General features: G+C 36.6%; 3 protein-coding genes, 1 long non-coding RNA gene and 1 pseudogene across 7 annotated transcripts; 2 read left to right on the forward strand and 3 right to left on the reverse strand.

The window, feature by feature from the left end:
- Positions 1 to 792: 792 nt before the first annotated feature.
- LOC110762925 (uncharacterized) lies at positions 793 to 2,694 on the reverse strand. The gene is made up of 4 exons (XR_002527646.2): positions 2,608 to 2,694; positions 2,272 to 2,340; positions 1,336 to 1,445; positions 793 to 1,043 (listed from the first exon to the last, which is right to left on the reverse strand). It is a non-coding gene; the product is annotated as an uncharacterized LOC110762925 (long non-coding RNA).
- A 98-nt stretch (positions 2,695 to 2,792) lies between these two features.
- LOC148292503 (uncharacterized) lies at positions 2,793 to 4,199 on the reverse strand. The gene is made up of 6 exons (XM_088245841.1): positions 3,981 to 4,199; positions 3,792 to 3,893; positions 3,522 to 3,611; positions 3,150 to 3,224; positions 2,923 to 2,955; positions 2,793 to 2,810 (listed from the first exon to the last, which is right to left on the reverse strand). The coding sequence occupies exons 1-6, from the start codon at positions 4,197 to 4,199 to the stop codon at positions 2,793 to 2,795; spliced, it is 537 nt and encodes a 178-aa protein (XP_088101967.1).
- Positions 4,200 to 7,183: 2,984 nt separating this feature from the next.
- On the forward strand, positions 7,184 to 12,182 carry LOC110762922 (TMV resistance protein N). Of its 4 annotated transcripts, none has more exons than XM_021965647.2 (5): positions 7,184 to 7,572; positions 7,661 to 8,242; positions 8,379 to 9,495; positions 9,616 to 9,894; positions 10,029 to 12,182. In XM_021965647.2, the coding sequence occupies exons 2-5, from the start codon at positions 7,728 to 7,730 to the stop codon at positions 11,739 to 11,741; spliced, it is 3,624 nt and encodes a 1,207-aa protein (XP_021821339.2). In that variant the 5' UTR covers positions 7,184 to 7,572; positions 7,661 to 7,727; the 3' UTR covers positions 11,742 to 12,182. The 4 variants fall into 4 exon arrangements, with proteins under 4 accessions (XP_021821339.2, XP_021821340.2, XP_021821341.2 ...); XM_021965648.2 differs by having other exon boundaries at positions 7,698 to 8,242; XM_021965649.2 differs by having other exon boundaries at positions 7,704 to 8,242.
- A 2,813-nt stretch (positions 12,183 to 14,995) lies between these two features.
- Positions 14,996 to 15,449, forward strand: LOC110762930 (uncharacterized; annotated as a pseudogene).
- Positions 15,450 to 15,948: 499 nt separating this feature from the next.
- LOC148292504 (uncharacterized) lies at positions 15,949 to 17,750 on the reverse strand. Its single transcript, XM_088245842.1, has 5 exons — positions 17,643 to 17,750; positions 17,463 to 17,543; positions 16,880 to 16,945; positions 16,792 to 16,845; positions 15,949 to 16,197 (listed from the first exon to the last, which is right to left on the reverse strand). Exons 1-5 carry the CDS (start codon positions 17,748 to 17,750, stop codon positions 15,949 to 15,951), a joined length of 558 nt encoding a protein of 185 aa, XP_088101968.1.
- Positions 17,751 to 21,311: the final 3,561 nt, after the last annotated feature.

The following is a 21,311-nucleotide window of genomic DNA, read 5'->3' on the forward strand; positions in this document are numbered from 1 at the left end:
ATAAAAAAAATAATAATAAAGGGATCAGTTCATTAGTGGTTACATTTAATCTTATGTATGACAAATGTAAGACCAGCCAGTTGGGTTGGGGTAAATATACGACTGCAAATCTCTTTTTCATTTTCCTTTTTTCTGGTGAGAATGGCAAAAGAGCTTGTGCCCTAGAAAACAAATATAATCGCATACCCTTTCATAAAGAGAGAGATTTGATTCTACGGGTTCTAGTTTACTCCACGGATCACCTCTATGGGACAGAGCTTCCTTCTTCCCTTGTCAACTGTAGGTTTCAACTTCATACTTTTTATATACATGTATGAGAACTTGTGGCTAATTATGGCCTTCTAACACTTGTTCTGCCATTCCAAAGAGGGTTGGAGATTTTTTGAGTTGAATGACTGGAAAGACTTCAGATGACAGAAACTAGAGATTTTGAAGAAAAAGGGTTACCAAGAATATAAGTCATGTCCTAATTCTTCGAAGGAAAAGAAAGTAAATAATAGATTTTTATTCAAACAGAAACTAAAAAATTGATCTTTTGAACAAAGATTAAAAGTCGTATTTTTTGTGAAGTATCATCGGATGGTACCATAGAACTCTAGCTCCATGCGGAATTTGAAAGAAGAAAACTTATTCGGAATCTTTCATATTTGTAACCACTTTGCTTGTTCTCGGAGGAAGAAACAAAAATAATAATAATAATAAACGGTGTGATTTCAATTATTTCAAAAGATTGATGTCAATACTATTTGTTTGACATTATAAGGGCATCTCTCACACAATTAAGCCCACAAAATAAACTAAACATGCTATAAGCTCCACAATAATATTTACTTCATCTCCATAATCAGAATATTGGGGGAAAAAAACCACGGAGAATACATGAAATGAAAAACAACTCGGCATTGACTGTGAGATTGTGTACATAAAACTTGGAACAACCAAACCAATTAAAGCTAAGCCATCTCATACGTATGCCTACATAAAATAACAGTGTATGGTCATCTTCTTTAGAATATTGCAATCAACACTTGGTTGAGACCGACCTGCAAAAACAACTGGGTTAAGTATAAAGATAGAGTTTATGACTGGCAGTTCCAGAATTAAGACCTATGTTAATTTGTAACTGCCACCGAGTCAGTTCATAGTGCCAAATGCAGCTATCTGGCACACAGATATGACAAGCCAAAAGAAAAAAAGAAAAGAAAAAAAGAAAAAAGAGGCATGACATAAATGGGAACCTCAGCAGAAAGCATCAGATATGCATACAAGCAGATTGGCTCCATTACAATGTTCAAGAATGATGTAAATACTAGATAAAAGAATTCTTATTCAAACCTCAGCAGGTTTCTTGGTTTCATTCCTGGACCTTCAATATTGTCTTGCACAATAGCATCAGTTCACTTCGTCAAAGTTCCAGACAAAGACTCCGCAATTTCTTTTAGACCCTGCAAGAAAGTGGCATGACTTAAATTTATTTTTTGGATACACGCGAGAGTCTAAACTACTCTAAATTTATCCAATCTACGGGGAGGGGAACTCGAACTTAGGTGCAAGGGGTGGGATACAAGCGAGATTCTAAACTACTCTAAACTAATCTAATCTATGGGGAGGGGTACTCGAACTTGGGTGCAAGGGGATGGGCTCCCTGCCTGGCCAACTACCCTAACCCACGTTTGCAATTAAGTAGCAAATATTAAGGATTTAACTATCAAGATTCCAGTTGCTAAAATAATAGTATCTGAAACCCCTAAATTAAAAAACACATATTGCAAATGAGATAGCTCTGAATGGAATTACACCCTGAGAGAAATCATTATTAAAGACAGACAAACCTTCATACACAACATGGCCCAACCCACCCCCATATAAATCTAAGATATTTTGTAGGGCATGGGAAAGAAATCACAAGCATATGATTCTCAGTAGCCTTAAGCCTCCTGCTTGCATCTTGGAAAGAAAAAAATTAATTGGGAATAGCTCTAAAGGAATCCCTATTTGACCTCTTTCCCTTCCCCCAATCTCATGGTGTAAAATTAAGTGGAAACAAAGGGAATGCAAACCTAAAGCATAACGCTCCATCGATGCTTTACTAATTTTAGCATCTAATCGTAGTGTAATCTATAGGTTATTTTCTTTCTTTCTTGTGAAAAACAATGGGCACAGATGCTTTACATGAGTCCATAATAATTAATAAATGCGAAGACCTCTGTTCAATATTTTCAACCAGGATAAAGTCAGCAACCAGAAGAAAAAAGATTCTTAGAAACAAACCATCAGACTCTGAGTTTCTGAATATGTCACTAAACGACCACGTGGATTCCCAGTAAGTTTAAGTTTCGTCTGCAAGTAGAAAAATTAATTAGAGCAGTGATCATATATACCAAAAAGCACTACATAGGAGACTATACTGAGGGCCTCGGTAAAAGGTAAAGAACAGAGTGAGATTAAATGATGGCAGGGGCTTATCTTTCACTACGACATGATCTTATTTCTTACAGGTAACTTTGATACAATGAACATAATCTTTTCATTTTTCACAATATAAAAATATTATGAAAGTTGAAGAGTCAATAACACATTTAAATCCATACACTGACAGGTACAAACCTGCTGAGGCATTTCAACTTGTTTTCCCTCAACAAAGTTGACGAGGTAGAAAAGACCAAGATTTTGAAACATCCTGCACGAGGCATTTCCATCAGTACAACCCTAAGCGGATAAATAAAGTGATGTGTGTATCGAAATAAATGCAACAGCCACTGCAAGTACTCCAAAGCAAAGACATATCTTACTTACAAAAGTGTTACAGACTGGTGAAAGAACAGAGTTATATGCACATTAATTATGGCTTCTAATAAATACTACACTTTCTCATCAATTAATTATGGCTTCTCTATTCGAACAAAAATAAAGTTGTTTTACCTGCTTTTCTGAAATGGAACCTAGCTTGTAATCCTGCAAAAGGGAAAAGTAAGATAAGTTGCTACAAATTCAAAGAAAAATTTGTCTCAGAGAGAGTGATGTAAAGGAAAATTAGTAAATAAGGGGAAAGTAAAAAAAATAGAGAGAGCGCATGTAATGTAAAACTCTAGGAATTCCCAAAAATACCAAATTTGGCCTACACCAATACATGTTCAAGCAGAACTCACCAAACCAGTAAGCGCACTTTGAAACTCAGTCACGGTAACGTAAAGTTCCTCAATACTTCCTTTCGTATCACCAACCTGTTTCACAAGTTGTAACCAAATTTAGAGATGATGCCGAAAATATATTTCGTATGCTACAAGACTCCATTTACATTAAATTGGAATGCAGGATTTTAAAATACTAAATTGCATACATTTAAGGCATGGCACATCACATATGGATAGTGGATACCTAACCAGCTGTGACATTCATCCTATTAGTTCCATATTGATAATGTCAGAAGTTTTTGCTTAAGCCTCATCAAACTAGAAGTTTTTTAATTTGAATTTATGAATGAAGAACTAAAAGCTCATAATATGCAGAAAATGACATACATTCTCCAGAATCGACTTTGAGATCTCTTTCTGCTCCAGCAATTTATCGTCCAAATTCTGGACTCTCTGTGTTAGGTGCTTCTTTGTGTTCTGTCCAGCATAAGAATGTTTAATACAGTCATTTCAATTGTTTATACAAATTCTATAAGAAATATTGATGAGTGCTGTAAATCAATTTGATGTTGGGAACAAACATGGTCCCACAAACAGAAACTCAAACAAAATAGGAAATTTTTTTTTTTTGGCATAGACAGCCGAAAAGAAACTTACAGCAATAGCCTCTGTCACGCTCTCCAGATGTTTATGCAAGTTTGAAACAGCAGTAGTCATACTACGCTTTGTCACATACATAAGATCTGAGAATTTTAGACCCTAACCATTTGTGAAGAGCAAATATTAGATTGTCAGTCCTTTATCTTCTATACTCACGAGTAAGGGAGCTAGTTTTGAAGGTGTTACCTCAGAATTGTACTTCATAAAAAAATTGACATCATCATCGTCCTCAATCTTTATGTGCTTCCACTCATTCGAGGCCACTAAAACTGAGAATTTTAAGCAAACCTTGTCTTCCCTGCTGTTTGTATTACCAATCTGATGCACACGGTCCAACAGTTCAGCAAATTTGATGGTCCGTGGAACTATTAAGCCTTTTGAGTCACCCCCTTCGTATTTGCACATCTTCTTCGAGGTGACCCATTTTCCATTGTAGCACACGAGAATAACAATTGTCTCCATTTCTGACCATGACAAAACAACATTTCATTAACACAATATAACCACAATAACCATACAATAAAATGGCAATATAACAGCAATATAATGGCAATATAAGAGCAACATAACAGCAATCCGACAATAAAATAAGAGGAACACAACAGCAGTACACCAGTAACACATCAGAATCACACTATATAAATCTACTACATCAAATGGAAAATCCCAAGTTTCAAGATTCACATATCCTGACCAATCTAAGTGCAATTGGTACAAACCCAGATGAATGAGCATGAATATTCAATAAAACCTAACCCAAAGCAATGAAAGCCAAAACGAATTTAACACAAACCCAAACAATCAAAATATAACCTATTTCACATAATCCCACTGATATTAAGAAAATAACCATCAACACTACCTTTTCGAGGTCGGCAATCCACTAGAGCTTCAAGGTTGCAAGCAGCTATTCAGAAGACATACCTAAAGGGAGGGGTTCGGGATTCCAAACAGAGAGCAAGAGACCGAATAGGGGGAGAAAGAGACATAACGAAGCTAGACAGAGAAAGAGCTGCGCTATGAGAAAGAGAGCAAAGAGAGAGACAGAGAGTTGCGCTAGAGAGAGAGAGAGAGCCAAGAGAGACACAGAGAGCTGCGATAGACAGATACCAAAGAGAAAGAGAGCTGTGCCAGAGAAAGAGAGAGAGCTGAGTGAGCTAAGAGAGAACAAAATTTCTGAACTTGTGAAAAATCAGCAATAAGTGGACAATAATTTTATATTTATAGGTGATAGTTGTAAAAAAATTGGGAAGGGGTGGTATTTTTAGTTAAAATTATGAAATGGGTGGCATTTTAAGCTATTTCCCTTTTTTTTTTTGGTGTGTCAAAAGTGGACTTTCATTCATAAGAAATGGTTACAAATAAAGTCCAAAATAGCAAAGATTCAAAGGCCCAAAATAAATTAAACCCTAGCAACTAAAACAAAATAAGAAAATGCAACCGCCATGACCATCGCTGCAACAGGAGAAACAGCAAGCAGACAACTACAAATCAGGGACAAAATAAAACAACAAACTTCCAAACCAACAAAACAAACAAGAACCCCAAACCCAGTGGTGGTGGATTCCCCCTCCCCCAATGATATTTTGGATCGAACCAGTGGAATTCTTTCCTCCAATGTAAAAAATAAAATAAAATAAAATTAGTGTGGGAGTCCTATTATAACTCCAATAACCCTTCTTTTTGTACGCTAAGTATTAACGCAACTATATAATTGGGTTCGTTAAATATTCTAATTTCGAAACTGAACTAAGAGCGCAATTGCTTATAACTCAAGCCATTAACTCAGCAATTATTATGCGTTCAATTCCCTCGGCATCAGTAAGCTTAAGAAAGAAAACAAAAAAAAAAAAAAAAAAACAGGACACAATCACTTGGTGAGAAGAAAGAGAGCGCATCCCAGCAAGGAAGTTTCAGTGAGGTGTCGTGGAAAACATTAGTCCTTTCTCATTATTTCCATTCTATAGTGGGGTGATGCGGTTTTCCACCTCTACAGCACCCTCTCCTCTGTCTTTTATTTCAACTTTCCTGTCCAAACAAACATGGACCAGACCACGGAAGCTTTCCTTGAAATTTCCTTTTACTTTTTTGGTGGAAAACATTCGTCCTTCCACTTTGTAAAACACTTTCACATTTTTCCTTTCTTTTTTTTTTTTTTTTCACCTTGACCCTTATCCTGAGTATTGGACGTGTTGAGCTCTTTCTTGGGGAGTTCCTCATTTCTTCTTCGGTTTCTTGCCCTGACTTTTATGTGGAAATTGTTTTGGCATCACGCGTAATGTAAATTTCCTTTTTTCTCTTGAGTGTTTACATTTTATGGATTGTGCTATGATGTTCATATCCATTCAACTCACTTTAATAGCCATTCAACTTATCTGTGGTTTCATCAGTGTTTGTTTGTATTGATTTGATTCCTTGCTAATAGTTTTCTTTTCTTTTTTACATGGTATCATAAAGTTTCCAACTTTGTGGTCACATCTGAAGCAGTGACTTTTGTGTGGAAATTGTTTTGGCACCACCACAGTGTACAGTGCAACAATGTTTCATCATTGATTGTTGTACTGATTCCTTCTTATTAATGAAATAGTTAGAGTTTTCTTTCTTTCATTGTTTCATCAGTAAATTAAAGTTTTTTTTAAAAAAAATGTATTATTAATCATTAAAAAATAGAGAGCTTATAAAGTGAAACATTAAAAATAAAAAATAAAAAAAACTGTTTTGAGGGACTCCAATTATAACTCCAATACGCTTTTTATTTTATTTTTACAAGTATTAAAGCAACTATACAATTTAGTTTTTGTGTATAACATGCAATCTATATGTGGCGAACTGCAAACTTGTAAGCCTGCATATAGGAGTTCAGATCCTCTGTCCATGTTTTTGTGTGTCCCTCCATGTCCCTGCCTTAATGTTTTGACACCTAGTATCCCACTTAATCCTACTTTAACAGTTCTACTCTAACTCTGTTATCTTTTTTTAATTTTTTTTTTCCTGCGTTTCCCCTTCTCTCTCCTCTATTTTTTATTTATTCTTCTTTCTCTCCTCTAACTCTGTTATTTTTTTTTTTGTTTCCTGTGTTTCCCCTTCTCTCTCCTCTATTTTTTATTTATTCTTTTTTTTTTTTTTTAGTTTGAACCACGAAGTGGTCCTAGATGGGCCCCAATTATGAGTGGCACCTTTAAGCCTTAACCACAACCCAGACTAATCCCCGCTCACACCGGGTCGGCCCATAAGGGGTAAAGTGTTGGCCAAAGTGGTGACTCCATACGAGAGCGGGGATCGAACCCCTGACCTCTCTTAAGGAATGAGAGTGCCGAACCACTCACACCAACCACCTTGGTTTTTATTTATTCTTCTTTCTCTCCTCTCGGCCAGTTTTCTTCTCCCTCTTTGTTTCCTTATCTCTTTATTTTTCCTGCCCTTCTCTCTCTTTCTCTCTCTCCTCTTTCTTCTTTTCTTCTTTCCACTAGTATTCTTCTGCCCTGTGGGAGAAAAAACAGAGGGGAGGGTGGGGGAAACGCAAGGAAAAAAAAAGACTCTATGTTAAAGTGGTTAAGTGAGATGCCAGGTGTCAAAAAAAATAAGGTAGGGACTGGGAGGGACACACAAGAACACGGACAGAGGATCTGAACTCAGCATATAGCTACCTCAACCAACGAGTTAATTAGCTACCTCAACAAATTCTCTGGCTTTGTGATTTGTTAATTTGTTGTTCTGCTGAGCTATTGTTTGAGTTTGGTGTGTTTCCCTTTCATTGATCTCGAGTTTGTTTTGCTGGGTATTTGCTCTCTGCCCTTCTTCTCTTCTGCTTAATACGTTTTCAATTACCAAAAGAAAAATTAAAGCTGCCATTTTTTTTTTCATAGATCATTTTCTCTTTACGTATTTACTGAGTGTTTGCAGAACCAGATTTCCAGGAACTGTTTTTCTCCCATGGCCTTGAGCACCCACAGAGCTTCTACATCTCGTACTTCAGCTGAATGCGCTCCTCCTCGATGGAAGCATGATGTTTTTCTGAGTTTCAGGGGTGAAGACACTCGCAGGGGTTTTATCTCTCATTTAGACCGTGCATTGGCGTGCTGGCAAGCAATGAGCATTTTCAAGGACGATCGAGAACTTGAAGTAGGAGCACCTATTTCTCTGGAGCTGTTGACCGCAATCGAAGAATCATATCTTGCCATCATTGTTCTCTCCCCAAATTACGCTTCTTCCACTTGGTGCTTGAATGAACTCTCAGAGATTCTTGAATGCATGGAAGACACCAAGAGAATTCTGCCAATCTTTTATGACGTGGATCCTTCCGATGTACGAAAACAAACGGGGAGTTTTGCGGAAGCTTTCACTAAGCATGAAGAAAGGTTTAGTGGAGATGCCGAGAAGCTGAATCGGTGGAGAGCCGCTTTAAGAAATGTTGCCAATCTCGCTGGCTTAGATTCAAAAAATTATAAGTAAGCCTGCATCCATGAAAAACTTGTGTGTGTCTTAACAAGAGCCCTACTTGGATGTTACATTTCAATTCTTCCTTCAATACAACAAACAACCTTGGATGTTATATTTATGGATTAATGGTTTAATACTTTGTAGGTCAGAAGCAGAGCTTGTCGATGACATTGTCAAACGTGTGTGGAAGAAAGTGAATCCTATAGTCACGTTGTTAGATTCTGAAGAGAAGTTAGTCGGAATTGATTTTGCACTTGATCAACTACGCTTGCATTTAGCTCCCGAAGAAAATGATGTCCGCTTTATAGGGATATGGGGGATGGGCGGGGTTGGCAAAACAACCCTTGCTAAGCTAGTTTTCGAGAGAATTTCCCATCATTTTGAACTTAGCTGGTTTCTATCTAATGTGAGTGAGGTTTCGGGAAAACAAGGTGGTCTAGTTAATCTACAGAGACAGATTCTTTTCCCAATCTTGAAAGAAAATGTTGCCCATGTTTGGGATGAAGGAGCCGGAACCTTTTTCACTCAGAAACGTTTATACAATAAAAAGGTTCTTCTCATCCTTGATGACGTGGATCAATTAAACCAACTTAAAACACTGGCTGGAAAGAAAGATTGGTTTGGTGTGGGGAGTAGAATTATCATCACAACTAGGGATGAGCGTCTACTAGTTGAGCATGGTATAGCGATACGATATAAGGTCGAGGTATTAAAGGATGATGAAGCTCTTGAGCTCTTTAGTCAAAATGCCTTTAAGAAAAATCAGCCTGAGGAAGGTTTTCTGGAACTCTCTAGGTGTTTCGTACATTATGCCAAAGGTCTTCCATTAGCTCTGACAACATTGGGATCTTCTTTGTATGACAGAGGTCAAGATACATGGAAAAGTTCGTTGGATAATCTAGGGAAAATTCATAATCCAACAATTTTTCACTCACTCAAAGTAAGTTATGACAGACTAGAAGAGATAGACAAGAAAATTCTTCTTGACATTGCATGTTTCCATAAAGGGAAGGATGAAGAGCAAGTAATTGGAATACTAAACAGTATCTATAATATTTCTAGTCGTATTAGGATAGATGTTCTCATTGAGAAATCTCTCTTAATTATGGATAAATTCAACAATCCTAATAGGGTTCAGATGCATGATTTGATACAAGAAATGGCATGGAAAATTGTTCATCTAGAGTCTCGAGGAGATCCTTGTCAATTCAGCCGTTTGTGGCTTCGCGATGACATTTCTCATGTATTCATGCACAATTTGGTAAGAAGTTATGTAGAAATACTAATTTTTGAAGGAAATATATGTAATTTATTTTAACAAGATATATTAGACTTGAATGTGGAATTAATGATTCCTTTGTTTTTTCTTCTTAATTATTAGGAAATGAGAGCAATTGAAGGCATAGTCCTACGTTTGCCCAAATTAGAAGCAGTGCCCTGGAATTGTACTAAAGCCTTCAATGAGATGCATGGGTTAAGGCTCCTTGACTTTGATAATGTGGTGTTTTCTTCAGGCCCTAAATTTCTTCCAAATTCCTTAAGAATTATGCATTGGAGTTCGTATCCTTCCAAATCGCTCCCATCAGGTTTCGAACCACATTTGCTTTCTAAACTAGAAATGTGGAATAGCAAACTTGTCCGGCTTTGGGATGAAGCACAGGTAAGATTCTTGAAATACAGCATTTTGTAATGTTTTTTTAATTATAATTATATTGAGTATGATTGTATTGTACCTTGTTTTAACTTGCAAGGTTTTTTGAAACTTATAATTCTACAACTTTTATGTACTGGCAGGATTTTCCAAATTTGAAATATATGGATCTTAGTAACTCCGATAAATTGACCAGTATCCCAGATTTCACACGCATTCCAAATCTTGAGGAATTGGATCTGGAAGGCTGTGAGAAATTAGGCGAGGTTCACTCGTCTATTGCAGTTCACAAAAAGCTGAAGGTTTTAATACTTGATGAATGTAAAAGTATTAAGAGTCTCCCAAGTGAGTTGGAAATGGATTCTCTTGAATTCTTTAGTCTTCGGGGCTGCTCAAAACTGAAAATGATTCCAGAATTTGGGGAACATATGCAGAACTTGAAAACGATTTATATACATAAGACTGCTATTGAGCAAATACCTTCATCAATTGAACATCTGGTTGGCCTTGTTTATCTATATATAAGTAATTGCAAAAGTCTCTTGGGTCTCCCGAGTGCAATATGTAAATTGAAATCTCTTACAACGCTGGCTATGCGCGGATGCTCAAAAGTTGATAAACTCTCAGGGGAGCTTGATTTAAGTGGAAGTGCTATGAGAGAGCCGCTTGTTGCTATGAAAAATCTCAAAAATCTAACCCTTCGTGGATCAGTTGCTTCAAGGGATGGCATTTGGTGTGGCCTTGACTGGTTATTTGGAATTAGAAAGAGTGTTGACCCTGACCCTTGGCGTTTGGTGTTGTCTTCTCTAAATCGTTTAGGGTCTTTGACGACATTAGATTTGAGTGATTGTAATATTGGTGAAGGAGCCATTTCAGATGATATCGGCTGCTGCTTGTCTTCTTTAAAAAGGTTGGATCTTAGTGGAAACAATTTCGTTAGCCTTCCCTCAAGCATTAGATTCCTTTCTGAGCTTCTGTCTCTTGGATTGGAGAGGTGCAAAAGGCTTGAGCAATTGCCAGATCTTCCGCCAAAGAGACCCTCATTAATTGTACGTGTAGACGACTGTACTTCCTTAAAAAGGTTGTCAGATCCATCAAAGTTGAGCGAAGGAGCCAATGTGTATGATTTTGTGTCTAGTTGTGTTAATTGCTTCAGATTGGTTGAAGAAGAAGGCTGGATCTGGATTAATAGAATATTTGCAATGATATCAATGGCCACAATGGATCTGGATTATCGGGCTGGACCTGATAACCGTTTTGTATGGCCTGGAAGTGAAATTCCAGAGTGGTTCGATAATCGACGTGTGGGAGATTCAATAATTGTGGAGCTGCCTCTACCTCCACAAACATGCAGTGACTGGGTTGGGATTGCTTTATGTGTTGTTTTTGAAGATTCTAATAAATATTTGAAAGATCCACCCTATGCTTTTTTACTTATTAACTGTTCGCAGGGATCGTATAACGTTTTTAAAGTTGGGCAACTTGAGTCACAACACCTTTGGGTTTTCTATTTGCCTCGCAATGATCGCTGGTTCAGGGGTGCCTCAAGCAGTCATCGATTTTCATTCGAATGGGTATATTTGTTAACCAGATCGGAAACAGAGCTGAAAACAAGTTTCTCAGTTATAAAGAAATGTGGAGCCCGTTTGGTGTACCAGAGAGATTTGGAAGAATTCAACCAAATTCTGAAAATCCCGATGTCAGCAGCACTACATGCATCCGGTGACGAGGAGGCAGCCCCAATTGGTAGTAGTGGAAGTGGTAGCTCTGATGACCACGATGAACCAGGAATTGGTTGCTCTAATGACGACGATGAACAAGGAATTGGTAGCTATGAAAATGAACCAGGAAGTTAGAGCTCTGATGACGACGATGAACCAATCAGCAAAAGATTCAAGAAAGTCTAAATTATTTTGTGCTTGGTTCAATCATTCAATGGGTCTCAATATAATACTGGAAAGGCTAATGACGTTGGTCAATTCTCAGAATTCATCTTGTTACATTTCTTTTTCTTCTTAAGTTTCTTGTCCTATCTTTTGAGTCTCTTTTTTGTGCAAATTGTTTTGGCGTCATGTAAATTTCCTTTTTCTTATTGAGAGTCTTGTGCTACGATGTTCATTAGAAAAAAGGAAAATTCGTGGCTTTGTCTTCGGAATTGAATAAACATGGGAAATAGCCTTAAATGCCACCCGTTTGTTAGTTTTAAGTGGAAATACCATCCCTCCCCAAAATTTTTGCAACTACCACCTATAAATACATACTTATTGCCCACTTATCTCCCAGATAACACTTTTGGTCAATTTTTGGTTTCTCTTTCAGCTCTCTCTCTCTCTCTCTCTCTCTCTCAACTCTATCTCATAGTTCTCTCTTCCTCTCTCAACGCTCTCTCTCTCTCTCTCTCTCTCTCTCTCTCTCTCTCTCTCTCTCTCTCTCTCTCTCTCTCTCTCTCTCTCTCTCTCTCTCCATCTAGCTAACTACGCCTCTTCTCACGAAGAAGAAGATCAAGAACAACCTACAAAACCCACAGCTTTGCCCTCAAAACCCAGTTCATCCTCTTACTCTCTGTTTTCTTCTCTACCCAAATCCAAACCCCAACTTCATCTCTCTTCGAATCCCTTTTGCAACCTAAACAAACCCAAACAAAACCATCTTTTTTGAATATGAGAGCATGTCTTGGCATTAGGTGGCCATTGTTGAGCATTTTGGTCCAATTTTGGGGGGTTTTGAAGTTAGGGTTTACATGCCCTCTTCAAGAACAGCTTCTGCAGAAAATGAATTGTTGGGAATATGTAAGTTTTGATGTTAAATTGAATTTAATATTAGCTCACCTCTTTTGACTGAAAAAACACATTTATGAATGCTTTAATAATGAACTACTATAAAAACAAACATGGGAAATCTTTAATGTCTGCCAATATGAAAATTTAATAATTTCTTCATGCTCTATGTTCCCTAGTAGCCATAAACCCCCTTTCTTTTTTTGCCAAAATAAACTGTAAACCCCTCTTCTTTGGCTCTATTTTAAATATTTTTACAAGTATCAACTAATTAAGGTGGTTTTGAAGTAACTCCAAGGCTTGAGGTTAAATAGTGTCTGGTCCCTGTGTAGTTTGGATTGCTTATGTTGAATTGCATTTGCATTGCTTCTTCTAGCTGCATAGTATTTTGAGAGAAGGAGAAAGGTTTGTTTTAGATTTTTTTTTATTTTAAAGATGTTATTTTATTATTTTATTTGTTACTTTTTGGTTTTGAAATATTTTAAATGTTATTATATTATTTTTATTTTTATTTTACTTGGAGTCTCCAAGGCCAAGAAAAATATAAGCCCACTTTCTTGAATTCGTCCTTGCCCCTGAAACTCATTTTGTCTCACTTTACTCCCTTTTCCACACATACGTGCCTCACTTTGCCTCGATTTCGGTGAGGCCAACAATTTCTGATCAAAATATTAATTAAAAATTAAAAGGTCAATTTTAAATGAGATTAAATATTTTTAAAATAATGTATATTAATTGAGTTTTTAATTTTTAATTCATATTTTGACCAGAAATTGTTGGCCTCGCCGGAATCTAGACAAAGTGAGACAAATATGTGTGAAAAAAAGAGTAAAGTGAGACAAAATGAGTTTCAAGGGGCAAAATGAGACTCAAATATACCTTCAGGAGGCATATCATAAAATAAGCCTTAATATTTCGGGAGCTTTAAGCCCTGTTTTGTATCCTACTTTTAAAAGTAAAATTCAAAAACTATGATTCTTGTTAAAAACTTTAGTTTTCAAAGAGTGATTTTAAGATCATAAACTTGTTTGGTATTGAACTCCAAAGTATTTTCAAGATCTAAAAAAATTGGAATTAAATGAGCCCAAGAGAACATGTGTTTTATGACAACATAAGTTAAGAGTTTTTCTATTTAAACCCCACACTTTTCTTTGTTCACCCCAATACTTAAATTATTAAGCTCTAAGTTTTATTATTGTGTAAAAAGACAAAAAAAAGTTATCCAAACTTAATACTTAACCCTAGTACATCTATACACACACCCCACCACTCTTCATATTAAGTTTTAGAAAAAAACACAAATTCCTCTACACCCTATTGCCAAATTACTCCTCTTTCAATCTAAGAAACCTACGATACTCTCTTATTCCCTTCACAAAACCTCCTAGTTCATTCTCAATGCTGCTACACATCTAACAACAATGTTTTTATCTCTTTAAATAATGTAAGGTTAAGGTGAACTTAGAGTGGCGAGGGGCAAGATAGATGGGTGTAGGGTGTGGGGTGTGAGGTTAATGAGTTTTTTTATTTTTTTTATTTTTTCTGCTGGGTGTGTATTTAGGGGTGGTTTGGGAAGATAGTGGGGTTTTATTAGAAATTGAGGTGAACAAAGAGAAGTGCGGGGTTTAAATAGAAAAACTCTAAGTTCAATGAGCCCAAGAAACACTATGGCTAAAATACAAGGATGGGTTTTGCTTCATCTTTTTTATTGGCTTATATAAGCCACAATTAAATTGTTTTCTTTCTAGGGTTTGAAGAATCCAACTTTGGAGTGGGTTTGAGAGGAGAGAAAACTCCACTCTACCATGCTAGAACCAGCCACCAAGAAGAGAGGGCTAGTACCTTACCTCCTCTTGGTCATCTTCTTCATCTCTTACACTACGTTTGTGTGTATGAACTAGAGGGTATCTACTTTGGTACCTTGTGAAGACTCTATGAAGCAAGCAACAAGGAAGAAGGTCTTTCCAAAGGTGAAAACTCGGAGACCATCCAAGAGAGCTTCAAGGATAAGAAAGTCTCATCCTTTCCTCCCTTTTCTTTTGTGCATAAGTGAGATTAGAGCTAGAAAGATACTTGGAATTTGGTAGCATTAGGCTTAATAAGATCTAAAAGTCGCTTCCGCCTCTTTGAATGTTTGATTCATGTATGTTGTAGCTTAAAATCCATGAGTTTAAATTTAAATGCATGTTTCCTTCAAAGGCTGAATTATGGAGTCTCCTTAGAGGTTTGCAAATGGCTCGGGCTAAGGGAATTAGGACCCTTGATGTTTAATGTGACTCTTTTATCTGTTGTTTCTCTGATGGCTAGGCTTCTGGAGAAATGAGGAAACAAGTATGAAGATAGTGAAGAAGTTCTTGGAGAAAGAAGGTGAAATGGCAATCACCATGGATGGGCTGCCAGAGAAGTTCTTTGAGCCCTTTTATCATGAAAGGCATTCAAGTCGATCTCCTTGAACCCGATCGTATTGTTTGCTCCTTCAAAGTACCCCATCGTTTGCTGAATGGAGGCAATTTAATGCATGGTGAAGCCACAGCAACCCTTGTGGATTTGATAGGGTCAGCTGCAATCCTCACCGTTGGAACTCCCAGCTTTGGAGTTTCAGTGGAGGTCAACGTTTCATACTTGGATTCTGCTTACCCTGGTGAGGAAGTTGAGGTTGAGGCCAAGGCTTTACGAGTTGGGAAGGCTGTTGGTGTTGCCAGTGTTGAGTTAAGGAAGAAGAAGACAAGAAAAATTATAGCTCAGGGCCGTCATACCAAGTATCTTGCTCTCGCTAGCAAACTCTGAACAACTTGGAAGCTGGAACCAAGACCCAAGACACAATTCCGTCCGTGTTCTATGTAAAGATTTTTCAACTTTGAATAAAATTTCTTGTAACTGAATTATATAAATTCACAGTTTGAGATGCAAATCAGTGATCAATTGATATTTTCCTCAGACTTGTACAGAATATTGAGAAGCCTTTTGGTGTTGTCAGTGTTGAATTTAGGAAGAAGAAAACCGGGGAAACATTGTTGTCAAACTGGTGCTTCTCCCTACACTCAATAAACTGCGGACAACTTTAAACCAACAATTCAGTGTTCCAATTTACAAATTTTGCTCTTGGTTATAGTTCAAGGAGTTTCACATGCGAACAATGCTCAATAGCATCTCTCCTCAGATTGATTCCAATTCGAAAAAGTCATTAAAAACCAGAAGATTGAATTGCTTTAACCTTTAGATTGTAACATGATACAACTGGTTCATGAAAAGATAATCTAAATCAAGAAAAAAAAAAGTTGATTATTTAAGTCAATTCTTCAAAATCGCATTCCTCATCATAATTGCATTCATCATCGTAATTGTATCCATTATATTTGTCATTTGCAACATATGAATCGTCATCTTGGCCTTGTCTGGCTTCAGCCTCTTCACTGTAACCATTACTTTCATGCTCAAACTCATCATCACGACCGTTCTTCTCATTTGACAGTTGCATATCACCAAGAGTGCCACAATTAGACTTTGTGCCTTCCTCAAATGCAGGTGCATAACCCTGATTTTACACATGAAGAAAAAGATCAAATGAATCAAATTCAGTATCTATTAAAGTTCAGGCAATTAATCGCTGAGAGATACCTCCATTTTCTAAAACCTACCAGGATTTTTAACTAGGAACTACATTGCAAAATCATTATAAAATGACAAAAAAAAAACCTTTGAACCATATAACTGCCCAATGAGTTAACTGATCATTCTAGTAAACCACCAGATTGATTTTCAGATATCACAGTTTCATGTCTTAATCCATGCTTAATAATAATATACCATCTTCCAAAGATTATTCTTTTATGTATTAAGTTCTATCCTGGAGTAGTTTGTGTGACTTGGATATACCTTTATTCCATTAAACAGGAATTTGGTGTCTGCACACTAACCAGACATTAAGAAAACAAAAAATATATTGAACAAGTAACATCATTTGACAATCGAAGTTAAACGTGCCATTAGATTTGATTGGCTTTTAGTCGCTTATAGTCTGTGCATCAGTTAACAAGACCTTGGATGTTGACAGAACATAATATGGGATTTGCAAAGCATGAATAAAAGCAAAATTGATTCTAAAATAAGACAAATAAAAGATGCTTACAAGCTCTTCATTTAATTTATCCAAAGCTTCATAGTTGATTTTTGAACTCAGCTTCTGCAAGAACAAAAATCCCATAAACCAGTTTGACAGCCTTTTCTGGCTTTTTAGCAGGAGCAGCTTTCTTGGCCATTCTGGCTCGTTTTCTATTCTTTCCCTGCCAATTTTATAGTTGCATATAGAGATCAATACATAAGACTCAATGCTGGCAGTAGAACAAATAGTCGAAAGATCAAAAAATAAGTCAAATGCAAACAAGATTGAAGTGAAAACTTTCGACACAGTTATGCAGTGTGACTCAAATAACAGCTCAGAACAAGGCAAGAACTCTAAGCTGGATGAGACTTCCAAGCCTATGCTTCAGATCACAATGCACATATGACATGCAGCAAACCTAAACTCAAATACAAGAAACGAGGTCGGTTTTAAAAGTGAAGAATTCCTGCACAATCACAGAGCTAAGGAGAATGAAGAGGCAAATAATGCAGGGGCTGATAATCATGATTAACTACATAACCTCAATGATTTTCAATCTAAAGACTCAAAAGCCAAAAATACAGACAAGAAATAAAAAGAAACCATGGAACAAACAGAAACTAAGAAAGCCCCTAGCGTTGCACCGAATCCTTGTGAACACATATATGATAAAATTTATGGATTTCCAAAGGCATTACCTTATCATTGTCCTTGTTCATTGCTTCCCAAATCATTCTTTTGAACAGTGCCGCCTGCTTGCTGTTAAGGTACCCAACAACCTACAAACCACAAGCATCATGCCTTCCATGTCAAAATTCCAAAAATAAAAAATTGAAGCAACAATCATATACAAATCCAAATCAAAGACAGCACTTTACAGATAAGTCTAGACCAAGCACTATATACCAAGTGGCTATGATGGAAGTGATCTTGAAGAAAGCTGATGGGTCATGGACACATGAAACCAGAAGCAGCTGAGAAAGCATAGACTACAAAAGAAGCCAAAGGACGCTAAGAGGCCATTGTTGTTTCAGACTTTCAGTCAATCGCAGTGTTCGAAAAATCAGCCTAGGCGGGCGGCTAGGTGGCTAGGCGGTCGATAGGCGGGCTCGAGGCTGCTAAGCTGTCTCTAGGAAGGCGCGAGATGGCTACGCAGTTGCTAGGTGGGCGCTAGGCGGGCGCTAGGCGGCTAGGCGGTGGCTAGGCGGGTTGGGTCTTTTTTCATTGCCGAACCCGGAGGACGAAGCAGCCGAAACCAAATCGAAGCTTGAGTTGATAGAGAAGGGAAATGGCTTGACTGCGAGTGCAAGTTCCGTACTCTGCGAGCGCAAGCTTCGTGTTCGTCTGGAATATATTTAACGGGTATAGCCGCTCGGCTATACTTTTAAAATATTCAAATGTCTTTGAATCGGCAATAAAGAAACAAGGCCTTATTGGATATTTTGGCGACAAAATGTCAAATTGTCAAGGATAATTATCCTTCTTTTATTTGACACAAGTAATATAATGATACATTGTAATATATATTTATATATTTTTATTTTTATATTTTAATATAAACAAACTAAACAAACAAATTTTTAATATTTTTTTTAATATAAGGATATATTGTAATTAATTTTTTTTTATTGACTTTCCCACTCCATTATCTCTCTCTGTATTAATATTTGGCTTATTTTTTTATATACCTCATGAAAATGTATTTGAGTTTCACTTTGCCCCCTAAATAAGAACAAATCCATGTATAGGCTAGGTTGGGCTCTAGTACGGTGTAAAAGTTTTAAAATTCTAAACTTAGTACAAATTTTATAAGCTAATCCTACTCCAAAAATATTAGCCCACAATCTCTTTGTCTCATGGCCTGTGATTGTTTTTTGTTTGATATTAGCTCACCTCTTTTGACTAAAAAAAACACATTTGTGACTGCTTTTGGAACAAATAACATGGTAGTAATAATAAATTACTATCAAAACAAACATGGGAAATATTTAATGTCTCCCAACTTGAAAATTTAATAATTTCTTCATGCTCTATGTTCCCTAGTAGTCGTAAACCCCCTTTCCTTTTTTGCCAAAATAAACTGTAAACCCCTCTTCTTTGGTTCTATTTTAAATATTTTTACAAGTATCAACTAATTAAGGTGGTTTTGAAGTTGAAATTCCAAGGCTTGAGGTTAAAAATAGTGGCTGGTCTGGTCCCTCTGTAGTTTGGATTGCTTCTGTTGAATTGCCTTTGCATTGCTTCTTCTAGCTGCATAGTATTTCTGAGATAAGGAGAAAGGTTTGTTTTAGATTTTTATTTTATTTTATAAAAAATATGTTATTTTATTATTTTATTTGTTACTTTCTGGTTTTGAAATATTTTAAATGTTATTATATTATTATTATTATTATTATTATTATTTTACTTTGAGTCCCCAAAGCCAAGAAAAATATTAGCCCACTTTCCTAAATCCGTCCTTGCCCCTGAAACTCATTTTGGCTCACTTTACCCCTTTTTCCACACATATTTCCCTCACTTTGCCTCGATTCTTGTGAAGCCAACAATTTCTCGTCAAAATATTAATTAAAAATTAAAAACTCAATTTTAAATAAGATTAAATATTTAAAGCATAATGTATATTAATTGAGTTTTTAATTTTTAATTAATATTTTGATAGGAAATTTTTGGCCTTGCCAGAATCTAGACAAAGTGAGACCAATATGTGTGAAAAAAATGAGTAAAGTGAGACAAAATGAGTTTCAAGGGGCAAAGTGAGACTCAAATACACCTTCAAGGGGCATATCATTAAATTAGCCTTAACATTTCGGGAGCTTTAAGCCCTGTTTGGTATCTTACTTAAAAAAGTAAATTCAAAAACTACGAATCTTGTTAAAAACATGAGTTTTCAAAGAGTGATTTTAAGATCATAAACTTGTTTGCACTACAAGGAAAAATCATTTTGGCGACCACCAGCTTTGGTTGCTAAAAGGTTAAATTTCGTCACAAACACTTTAGCGAAGAAATTATTTCGTTGCCAGAGTGGTTGCCTAAGGCTCTTGGCTGTATACGGCGACGAAAATTTATTTTCGTATCCAAAACCTTTACGCGACCAATTGGTTTTGTGGCCTAACGTTAATTAGTTGGTCGCCTATAAAGAAGGGTTCCCACGTAAATACCAAAATTTTCCGCGAACTGAAGAAAGGATTGGGCGACCAAATAGATTGGTTTGTCGCCTATAGGTTCTGGTGAGTACCGGATTTGGTCGCTAAAGCTTCCCCCGTTGAAATTTGATATTTGTAAATGTTAAGAAACTATGGGAGACCAACTCTGGAAACTTGGTGGCAAAATCACCCTATTAGCGACAAAAAATAATTGGTCGCTGATAAGTTTGGTTGCAAAAGGGTAATTTTCTTGTAACCCTTTTCTCTCCCAATCCCCATCTTCCTTTCCCTCTTAACCCATTTATTACAATAGAGAAAGAAGAAGAAAATGCGAATTTGCAAGTGCCGAATTGAGGCTGAATCGCTCAAACTACAAAACAGATGGAGGAAATTCAACCCATTTCCCAAATAAAAAGAAAATTCAAAACTTACATAGCTATTCTATCCAAAATAAAGTTAAGGATCTATTTGGCTGCTGAGAAAGTTGTAGTTCCGAACATTATTAGAATTTGGTTTTACTGAGATGGGTGTTTTACATTTTTCTTAAGCCAAAAACAAACATAAATCAAAGTGCATAAAACTGCACTTTGTTTTGTTTAATTGAGGATTAGTTTTCTTCCGTTTTCACATCAACCAGGCATAGCTGGTTTTGATATACAAAATAATCACAAATCACAAATAGTTGGAGTATTTTGGAACAGATAGAGTTACCAAATGGGGAACTTGATTTCTCTGCATATTTTCTCGAGGTGGGCTGCAGACTTCATTTTCTTTTGGTTAAAAGTCACTTTTGGTCCCTGTAGTTTGGCATTTCAACCACTTTTGACCCTGTAGTTTCAATTCCGTCAATTTTGACCTTGTAGTTTCATATTTGTAGCAATTCAAGGACAAGTTAGTATTCCTGTCAATTTCATTGATGATGCAAGGGGCAATTTTTGTCAACCCAATATCCTTGAGCATAAAATCTCGTCTGAAACTCCCCTAATTTCATATTAGGGCTTGAAATTGGTCATTTGGATTTAGGGTTCTTCAAAAATTGGGATTAGTGGTTGAATTTCAAGCCCGAATATGAAATGGGGCGAATTTCAAACAAGCTTTTACGCTCAAGGGTTTGGGGTTGACGAAATTACCCCTTGCATCGTTAAAGAAATTGACAAGAATACTAACATGTCCTTGAATTGCTACAAATACGAAACTACAACGGCAAAATTGACGGAATTGAAACTATATGGTCAAAAGTGGTTGAAGTGCCAAACTACAATGACCAAAAGTGACTTTTGGCCTTTTCTTTTTCTAGTTTGCTTTTCAAGTTTTCAAGGAAAGGGGGACTATGGGTTTTGAGAGGGAAAAGGTTAGAAGGGCCAAATTGCCCTCAAAGTAGGTTACACGTGTACCTCATGTGTC

The sequence above is a fragment of the Prunus avium genome, chromosome 8, assembly GCF_965620075.1.
Source record: "Prunus avium chromosome 8, drPruAviu1.hap1.1, whole genome shotgun sequence".
NCBI classification, from domain to species: Eukaryota; Viridiplantae; Streptophyta; class Magnoliopsida; order Rosales; family Rosaceae; genus Prunus; species Prunus avium.